This window comes from Tasmannia lanceolata, unplaced genomic scaffold (genome assembly GCF_043159265.1).
Source record: "Tasmannia lanceolata isolate RefF3 unplaced genomic scaffold, GAP_Taslan_0.1 ptg000007l, whole genome shotgun sequence".
In the NCBI taxonomy this organism is placed as follows: domain Eukaryota; kingdom Viridiplantae; phylum Streptophyta; class Magnoliopsida; order Canellales; family Winteraceae; genus Tasmannia; species Tasmannia lanceolata.
Window position 1 is genome coordinate 2,168,294 of NW_027518684.1, and position 10,767 is coordinate 2,179,060.

General features: G+C 37.8%; 1 protein-coding gene across 2 annotated transcripts; it reads right to left on the bottom strand.

Annotated features, from left to right (window-relative positions):
• Positions 1–3,724: 3,724 nt before the first annotated feature.
• LOC143881391 (zinc finger protein CONSTANS-LIKE 13-like) lies at positions 3,725–10,291 on the bottom strand. 2 transcript variants are annotated; one of them, XR_013251931.1, is made up of 5 exons: positions 9,084–10,291; positions 8,388–8,600; positions 4,348–4,607; positions 4,189–4,269; positions 3,725–4,076 (listed from the first exon to the last, which is right to left on the bottom strand). XR_013251931.1 is itself a non-coding variant. In XM_077384434.1 (4 exons), exons 1-4 carry the CDS (start codon positions 9,609–9,611, stop codon positions 3,959–3,961), a joined length of 1,119 nt encoding a protein of 372 aa, XP_077240549.1. In that variant the 5' UTR covers positions 9,612–10,289; the 3' UTR covers positions 3,725–3,958. The 2 variants fall into 2 exon arrangements, 1 of the variants encoding a protein (XP_077240549.1); XM_077384434.1 differs by lacking the exon at positions 4,189–4,269 and having other exon boundaries at positions 9,084–10,289.
• Between the last annotated feature and the right edge of the window lie 476 nt (positions 10,292–10,767).

Consider the following 10,767-nt stretch of genomic DNA (forward strand, 5'->3'; position numbering starts at 1 on the left):
GTAACTTCAGTTGAAAATTTTGGAAAAATAATAGAAAATTAAAAAAATGAGAATTTTGGTCGAATTTCCCAAAATTTCGGATGAAATTTCGACCGGAAATTTTGATAGAAATAAAGTACCATTTCGGGTGTTTGGTTTTCGGTTTCGATAAACCCAAAATTTCATATTTCGGTCGAAATTTAAAGTCATGATTATAACTGATATTTCCACACTACTATAGGATGGCCCACGAAGACAAGGGGGCGGATATATCATCTCCGAACTATAATAGACAATGATCCCAGTTCAACTCTTGGTTACTATTTCATTAGGGAAATGATATCAGCACAACCATTTTTTAATATTTGCACTAACAAATCTTGTCTTTTACTATTCAAAGAGCTGTCAAATGTTATTACAGCTCCCTAAGAGTTCTCACAAGCCAACTAAAAAAGAAAAGACAAGCTGTGTCTCTGCAATTATTAAAACATGGTTGTGCTGATATCATTTCCTTACCATTAGTCATATTTTATTTTTGATTAGAAAAAGCTAAAAAGCAAGTCACTTTTAAGCTCCTTCATAAAAGACACTTATGGGACCCAATATTTACCTCAATTACGCGGTGAAACTTGATGTTAATCAAAACTAGCTAATTGCGAGTTGAGAACACCCAGATGGGGTGATAATTTAAGGGTGTTAATTTTGGCTCGGGCTCGGAAGCTCGCTCGAGCTCGGCTCGAATCCTTAACGAGCCGAGCCGAGCCGGCTCGTTAAGTTTAACAAGCCGAGCCCGAGTTAGGCCAGGCTCGGCTCGTTAAGGCTCGTCATGTCAACATCACCTGCAAAAACGTAACGAGGGTGCATATGTCATGTCAACATCGTTGCAAAAACGTGAAAAAATCGGATTAATTTTTTTCTTGTAATTGTCATAACTTTTAACCTTTTTGGTATTTTTTTTTTAATTGTCATAACTTACTGCATTTTCTTGGTAATTTTTCATTTTAAACTTTATAAATTCAGCTAATTTACTTTTTTATTTGTAATGATGACTTTTTTTCCTTATTTGCTTTTGCTAAACTTTATAACCCAAGCTCGATAAACCTAAGCTCGATAAAGCTCGCGAGTGGCTCACGAGCCTGGCCGAGCCTGACCGAGCCGAGCCGAGCCAAGCTCGGCTCGTTTACACCCCTAGGTGATATATGCCCTTGATCTATCAATCTTCATTTTGGGTTCTACCAATAGAATCTAAACCGATGATTTTTGCAGTCCTTTTATCTGACCATATAGCTCTCATGCCCTCTGTAAGACCTAAAAATTACCTTTTGCCATTGAGCCTAAAAGTCCTCTGTCAATTTAATGGTCAGGATGAGAATATTGATGGGGAGTACTAGAGAAGAAGGTGAGGGTCAATCATAGAAAGAAAGAAGGAAGGGAAAAGGCATTAGTCAGAATGTTTTAATCCTAAAATCAAATTCAAGAGGGTCACATCTATTGTCATTTTTCAGGCAAAGAGAATTTAAAATTGCACTGGGCTTGCTGAATTATACAACTGCTGGGCCCACTGCCAATTTTCTCCGGATCGCGATCCTTCTAACCTATTCTGAGCAGGTTGTATGACCCGACACTCTAAGACAATCAAACCACTTGTATCACATCCATATCTCAACATGAATTATTTAATGGGAAAAGCCTTTTGCGATGGAGCTTAGCAAATCCCATTAAATAAATGGTAAAATTGTTTGTGGGATTGATATCCAACTCCTTCTTTCAATAATGACACTCCAATATTTAATTCACACTTTTAATTTTTCTAATGGGAAATCATCTTTTCCCCACATTCTAAAGGTATTAGTGTATTACTCTTTTTCTTTTTCTATTTTTGGTAGCTAAGCTAGGATTGAACCTGTGACCTCAGTGTTGAAAAATAGAGAATGTGGACATCTCTCTCTCTCTCTCTCTCTCTCTCTCTCTCTCTCTCTCTCGTCACGAACCCATCCCAACTGGTTCCTTCGTCGAACACGACGTCACGGGACTCGTACACCCTTCTTGTCGATGGCTCAATACACCTCCACCCTTTCCTCTTGGTGGTGTATACAACGAACATACATTTGACAGCCTTCTTGTCCAACTTCCCTTTGGACGGTTCTTTTCGAATAGCCGTCAGGACGTAGGCTATGGGGAAGAAAAATGGGGGTTGTTGTTGGGAGGTCCAATGCTAAGTAATCTTACCCTTAGATAAGCGTAAGCGGACCTAACATCTTAATTGATCAAAGATCTTCCTGTTCAGTTGCTGATAACGTTTCCAAATGAGAAAGAACTCCCATTTTATATATAAAAAAATTCTTTGAAACGATTTTCTAGAAATATCGGGCCCAACAACTGAATTGGGTTGGGCCCAAAGTATTAAAAAAAAAGAATATTTGCGTCAAAGTTATCCTTAAAAACTTATCTATTCATAGGTGATTCTTGAGAGATAGGCAAAGAAAATTCTTTTGGGAAAATTTTGGATAACTATTTTCTTTTCCAAACTTTTTAAAAATATTCCTACTAATCAAACATGTCCATATGTATTTTTCTACAAAAAGAAAAGAAAAGAAAAAAGTATTTATAGTCTGAGGTCTGAAAGGGCGAAGGGCAACATGGGTGTATACTTCTCATTTTGTTCTAACATAACCTAGACCTCATTTTGTTCCGACTTATCATAACACAAATTATCACTGCCTCTGCAATATGCAATCGCCCCCCTATAACGTGAACAGTGGGCAACTTTAACGCTTTTTGACGTCAAATCATATTAAAAGAGGGCGGATACAGAACGCATCGGGTGAAAATATCGTCGCCCTTAAGAAAATAGTTTTTAAAATTAATCAAGTTGATGAGATCTGTGCGCACCATAGTTGGCAAGTGTGGTATGTTAAAGAAATAGAAGGCGAAAATTCAAGTTTAACACAGTATTATTAGCTCGAAAAATTGTTAGCAAAAAGACGATTAAATAAACAGAGATGCAAAAAGTCCATCCAATGAATAGAACGTGTTTAGCACTTTCTGGTTTTAAATAAATGGATTAAAAAATGGTATATGTGTAGATATATGCCAGCCGTGTATCAATGTATATGGAGAAATTATTCAAAACAACATTACCTTTAATATAAAAATTATAAAAAAGAAACGCTAAGCTAGAAACTAACATTAAGGCCCGTGCCTTGCAGCTCAAATTTTTTTAGAGAGTGAGAGGAGAGATATTTGAGAGGGCACGATTGAGATGAAGATGAGAATTGGCTAAAAATCAGGAAAAAGCTGATCCTATTTTGAGTAGAGTTTTTTGTTTACTTCTCATCCAGGCACTCGTTTCCTGATTTTTAACTTCACTCTCACCTCCACCCGGTTACACCACTTAGCAAATGGTGGGGTACCGAGTGAGGAGAGGATAAGGAAACAAAAAACCCCACCCAAAAATATGACTGATTTTTCCTTGTTTTTTAGCCCCTGTTCACCTTCTACTCCTTTGGCGCCCTCTCCCATAGTCCCACCATCGTAACCAACTAATTTATCATGAAAAAAAAATTCATGGTTGCCAAACATCACCTTAAATTTCAACTTGTTTTCATTGTTGGGACCCGGTCTTTGATTGAATCAGATTACCTGTTATTTCTAGAACACCGAGAATCCAATTGCTTGTTATTTCCAAAGCTTCATTTCAACAATCTCGAAATTATCACATCAATGATGTAACTGAAGACATAAATTGCACCCCAATAGTAACTAGTAAACCCAACAGCTAATTCATACAGTTGAAGCAATTTGAAAACAAATAAAAAATACTGTCCCACGCAATTTCGATGCTTAGAACTTAAAAAAAGCAAAGCTTCATTTTCTATATCTTTCATATCCTAATTCATAGAGCTACTGTAGATTGCTTCCTCTGTAAATTTTCATTTAGTGTATGATAAAACACTTTGAATAACTCACAAACTCAAATTCAGTGCAAGTCTCTGCCCACATTTTGATCTTGCTTCACCTTCGCAAAACGCCCCCTGATGCGGGACCTTGTATCTGCTCGAGCTTTCCTCGATTCATAACGGATGTGCTTATCATATCTGTATCCATTTTCCAGTCGAAATTTCAGAACACTAAATCCATGAAACCATTTTTTAAAGTGTTCAGGATACGAAGATCATCTATTTTGGGGAATTCGGGTTAAGCTTTTACCATAAATTTGGGTGAGGTTTGGGTTTGATTCCAATACATGTTTTAGCAAAAGCTCAACCAGGCCTGACCCAAATTGCATCCCTAGATGACAGTTGTAATGATAATGAATTTCACAAAGAGGATTAACAATCTAGAGACAAGAATAGTAATACAGCTTACCTCCTTGTCTTCTTCTTCTCCTTGTACCGTGAGATCACGAAGTCTCTGTCGGGGCCGATTAATGATGGAATCTCTCTAATATTGGGCTGTTGTTGCCCTTTGTGGACGTCATTGCCACGAATCTTGCTGTCATTAACGCAGGAGGGTCTCTCGGAAACTGAACTACTTTCCTCCATGGAGATTCCTAACATGTCTTTATAAGAAAAAGGTACTTGATCAGTTTGTTCGTGAGAGTTTCCATGCCATTGGAGTGCACTAGCCTGCAAGAGTCATGACATCGCAATATTATCTCTTCGAAATCAAGAAAATGGGGTTCCAACGATTATGAAGTGCAGAAAATTAAAGAAAATTCCTAGCACAGTATATAAGCAACATGAAGGCATTTCCTTTTTCTTTTTCCCACTTTTAAATGATGTTGCGTTTGTAAATCTGCATACAGATACTGGTAAAAAAGTCATGGGAATGTGCAAATTAGTGCTGAAAATCAAGATTAAAAAAACCAACTTTTCTCTTTTTTGGGGAAGTAGGGCAATTAGTGAATCTCAGAAAAGAAATTACGAAATTACAATGAAGAAGAGTTTAGCTGTTAAGATCAGTTGTGTGTGGGACTATGTCATTCAGATGCTTCAACTGGACATAAATTATGTTCAGTATGGGCATGATAACTTTGATATGGACACAAATAAAGCATACCCGGTGGCTGTTACCCGGCGGCTTAAAATATGTACATGCTTAAAAATTTTGCTAAATGAAGCCCCAATATTTAGATATTCATTAAAACTTGCAGAGAAGAAACAACCCTCATACATATTATTACCCACATAAGTAGATGAACTTGGAATTCTGTGATTCATATTGCTTGTATGATGGTACCTTGAAAAAAAACCCATACCAGTACCTTGACAACATAGATAAGGGACCGAATGACAGGAAAACTACCTGAGTAAGTATGACGAACTGTCATTTTTCTAAAAAGATCCGAACAGTAAAGACAAACTCTTTTTTTTTTGGAATGGTAGTAAAGACGAACTCTATTCAGGTCTCATATCCAAACAATTACGCATCTGTAAGACCGGGAAATCTTACAATCCTAGATCTAGTAAAATGAGAACCAGAAAATATGGCTGGAGAGCTGCTTCAAATAAAATCCCTATAGAAATGCCTCAATTTCAAAAGCATACTAGCAAAGTCAAATGAAATTATCATTAGATGGATCATCAGTAAAAGGGAGCACAGATGATTAACACTGCATCTTGGATGACATGAACGAGCTAGATGTGTAGCATAACACACATGCACTTTTGACTTTCTTAAACATAAGCCCACTGCAAATTGATGGAAGTTAAGCATGCTCAACATGAGTGTAGAGAAAAGACAGGCTGAAATCTATCCTACAAAGAAGTCTCCCTCCAGTCAAACCTATGAAAACAACATTTTTTTCTGAATTGCCGCACCAATCCTCGAAACCTCAACCTATAAGGTTTAGGAAATGTTCCAAGCCATCGTGGCGAAGAAGAGAATTGGTATGAAAACAGCACCATACACTAATTACCTTGAAATTTTTTTGTCATCTCTTTGATATGGAAAGTTACCTCAGTGAAATGCTAAAAAATCTAGGGCTCTGAACCCTAGTGAACTGATTAGCTACACCACCATCTCAACAGTGCCCCAGTACTATCAACAGGATATTGCATTAATAACCAACCGGTACCTTTCACCAACAAGATTCAATGTTTCCCCTTCAGAAACAGAGATATGGCGGAGGAAACCCACATCTTCAATTATCCACACTCTGCCCCCAATAAAGAGGCTAGTCACTGGTCAAAATGCAGTCGAAGAAAATCATAGTCGACTCGGCACGATGCAGTTGAATACTCAAGTTGATGCGGCCGAGCACTCAGTTGACGTGGTCATAACCTGAGAGAGTCAAAGGAGTCTCTATCAACTCTGTTCGGCAAAAAGTGGAACAGGGCCAAGGGAAAATGGAGTAGACTCAGGGGAGTACATGATGACACTGTTTTCTATGCTCTCAATAACTTTGGTATCAAATTATTCAAAAGAAAAAAATAACTTGGGTATCAAGCAAATCACTAGTGCCAGTTCAATTGGTAAATAAGCTCTCTGTCTAAAAATCGAACTCCCTGCCCTAATGAAAAAGGAATGCAGATACTTGCACAATATTCTAACAAACATACTTCAGCAAAGGAAATAGGCCAATTAATCACATAACGTGCCAGGAAACAAAATGATCATGTCACGCATAAAAGTTTCAAATTTCCTTGTATAACTCAAGATGCCCTTACGGCCAAAGGCAGACAATAATTACGTCATATAGACACCAAAACAAAATAAAAAAATGGTGGTCAGGCACTTCCATGAGCTAAATTAGAAGGCAGGATGCACAGAAAAAATCAAGCTATATAGTTCAACAGTAATCTCCCACTTTGTAGACACAAACCTTGTAATTATGCACCGATAGCTTATGCACTATTTTCTATACACAGCCCCAAAAGCCTTGACATCGAAGGTACAAAGCTGCTAAAATGCCTTAGCCAGATCGAATCATGCAACTCCTACCTCCATCTCCTGACCCAAAGATACCATTCTTTCTGCCATACACGACATCTAGCATCTTTTATAGCACATAAAAGGACCTAACATGGTCAAGCTACGACCTTGCCCAATCTATTGCACACACACACAATTGCTCCTGCAACACTAACCTTGTAGAGTCCCTAAAATACTAGCCGATTACAAGCATGAACTTGAAAAAGATTGAGATTGCACAAGTCTCATGCGTAGTCAAGCAACATAAGTGACCCTAGGATCAGTCCCCTCAATAGAACAGTTCAACATGAACTTCCCCTCTTATTTTAGAAGCACCATTCATGTTCACAAAGAGAGTAAAATCGACACATCAACAAAAGTCAACTAAAATCCCCTACAAGCAAAATATACTAGATCTAATAATGCTTTGAACATCGATAAATTTGAGATACATTTACCAAGTCTTATTAGGATATGGATGTGATTAAAGTGATAAAATAATTTTAGCTTAGGCCATTGTTTATGGATACATCGATATTAAATATAGTTACCCACATCCTGTGCACTTCAAGCCTCCAGCATTTTGACTCTCGGGCTCCCACTCCTGCCATTGCTCCCATTCCGCTCCAAGCTTCTAGGTTTCCCACACTCGCCACCATAAAATTAACCAATGATTTACTCTTCATGGAAATAGTCTTCTATCCAAAGTGCTAGTACTGTTCTCGAATCTCGGTCTTACACACATTTTGGCATATCTTCTTGATCCCAAGACCAATCACGATTCCATCAGGACCACCTTTAACTCGATTGAACTTGTACCATTTCTGATATAGATAATCAATTTTATGAATGCAACCCCAAAATAACTTGATTCTTTTACTGTGTTAAATACAAAGAGATACTTAGACTGTTTAACATTATCTTCTATTGACCCTTAGGGGTGGTCGCACTTCCTACATTTCTATGGAATCATTGCTTCACCACTTCTGATTTGTGCAATTAACGGACCACTAGCTAAAAAAATGAAACTATTGGTATGTGCCAGCTACAGAAGCAATGATCTCTTGCAATCTTTAGCTTTGCATTAGATTTGAGACATCTCCCTTCTTCTTTATTTCTTTTTAAAAATTAATTTATGATAAACTTCACATGAAATCATTCAATTATTCTTCACAATCTATTCCATATAGAGGCGATTCGTAAGTTTATAAAATGTGCAGTGCTTCCCATATCTCAAACTATTTCCGCTATCCTAGAGGAATGTACTGGGTACAATCTAAAATACTACTCCAATATCAATCATTTACAGACAACCAAACGAAAGACTCATTGAGAAATCAGAATAGATAACAACGAAGCTTCCAATCAGAAAAACTGAAATCTAAAACTACTATTGCAGCAAAAGAATGCCCACATATGAAAGAAACAGAAAAAAGGCAGAAATGCGAGAAAAATGGAACTTCGAAAAAAATGAACAGAGAAAAGGATTAAACCTCAGAATCAGGTACAGTAATTGATGGAGTATCACATTCGACGTCTATCCCCATACCCTGAAGCTGAAGATTATGTCCTGGTGCCACAGACAGTAAACGAGGAGCCGAATCAAAATCATCATGATCATTATTCACATGGCTTTCGGACTTAAACAGATCATGAAGCTGCCGGAGTATCTCTTCCTTGTATTTCCCACATAAGACATTCCTATGCTGATGCAATTATCAGGAAAAAAAAAAAAAAACAAATCAACCCAAAAACAAGCTTACATTCCTCTCTAAAAGAAGGGGTTTTAGAAAATCAAACAGTAAGCAAGGAATCATTATGAGAAAATCAAACAAGAGTCACCAAGCAAAATTGAAATTTAGACAAATCCAAATAATATTCTCCGTAAGTATGAGAGAGAGAGAGAGAGAGAGAGAGAGAGAGAGAGAGAGAGAGAGAGAGAGAGAATAAAGAAGCCGTTTCTCTTCCACTAAGAAAGGGGTTTTACCGTTTTTCTTCCACTTAAAGACGAGTTTTGTAAACTCAACTCAACTCAACAAAGCCTTTGTCCCAAATTAATTGGGAACGGCTAAATGAATCCTTTAGAAAAGTTTCATGAAGAAAATCAAACAAGACCCAGCAAAAAAAAAATATTGATCCAGAAATTAGAAAGTACAAGGAAAAAAATACACAAATTTTCAACTCCATACCTTGGGTGGAGGAGGAAAAACCACAGCCTGAAAATTATGGCAAGAATCAGCCATGGGGACGATGAGATCATCAAGACTGACTATATTCGGAGTCTCCCACACCCATTGATCTAAGAATCCTTCATCCATCGCCGCCATCGGCTTAAACCAATCACCATCTTCAGTACTGTTACAGGATAAAAACAGAGACTTATCTTCAAACCCTAGAAGGGAAGAGAGCTCGAGAGCAGAGGGGCGGCCGGAAAATCCGTCAAGCGGGCGTCGATCGTGGGGAGAAGAGGAATGGGAATGAGAATCCCAATCGCAATTCTGACAAAGGAGGACATTATCTGTGGAGCAAAGGATTGAAGCTGGGTTGGAAGAACACAAGTCACAGAGATGAGAACGAGAGTGCTTAAGAAAGAGGGGGTTTGCAGAATGAACTTTTCGATCACAGGATAAACAGAGCTTGGCTGAATCGGCTCTGCAGTATAGAAGGGCTCTTGTTTCCGAGCAGTAGTCACATGGGTTTTGTGTCTGATTTTCCATTTTCTTACTCTTTATTTTCTTTGGAGGGTTTTGAGGGTTTAGGGTTTAGGGTGCACTCTCTCTACTGTCTATGGAAGATTGCAAACTGTTTTCAATTCATGGGTTTGGTTCAGATTATTGGATTTGAGCTAGAGGAAGAAATGGGCATGGGTTTTGTTTCTGATTTGCCATTTTCTTACTCTTTCTTCTCTTTGGAGGGTTTTGAGGGTTTAGGGTGCTCTCTCTACTGTCTATGGAAGATTGCGGACTGTTTCAATTCATGGGTTTGGTTCAGATTATTGGATTTGAGCTAAAGGATGAAGAAATGGGGCTCAATAAATACATGCTGTTGATTTAGGGTTTAGGTCTCTCTCTCTCTCTCTCTCTCTCTCTTCAAAGTTTATGGAAGATTGGCGACGTATTTCAATTGATTGTGGGTTTGGTTCAGATGTGGAATTGGTCTAAAGGAGGAAGAAATGGGGCTCAATAAATACATGGTGTTGATAGAAAATGGCAAAAAGTTTGTCCCATTTTGATAGGATAGACGTGATATCAGATAAGAGATTCAGGAATGAAGAGAGGGAACTCGAATACAGGAATTAATTAATTAATATATTTGACAGAGCCACAGAGGTGGGGAATCTGTGACAAGCATTGGGATCATGGGATTCTCACCTTTTAAGTTCAGTTCATTCTATCTTCAGGTTCACAAGTTACGAAGAAAGAAGATAAGGGATTGATATCTGCACGAACATGTTTTGACAATGGGACGACTCACCTTGTTTTACACCTCTTAATGAGCTTTCGACAACTGGTTAAAAGTTAAAACAAGTGTTAAAACAGAGTTTTTAATGATTGCACTAACTGACGTCGGAGGGCTTTTTTGGAAAGTTAAATGATATCAGCACAACAATGTTTTAATAATTGCTCTAACCCATGTTGTCTTTTACTATTTAAAAAGCTCTCGAAGATTATTACGGTTCTAAAAAACTCACATGCCAAATAGAAAAGAAAAGATAAGCTAAGTTTGTTCAATTATTAAAACTTGGTCGCGCTTATGTATTTCCATTTTGGGATGAATCGGATGATGACAACCCTCGATCTAACACCACATGCTATGGAAACCTCGAGATCCAAGTCTAGGATCATCCTATGGAAATGATTTTTGGGGCAAAAC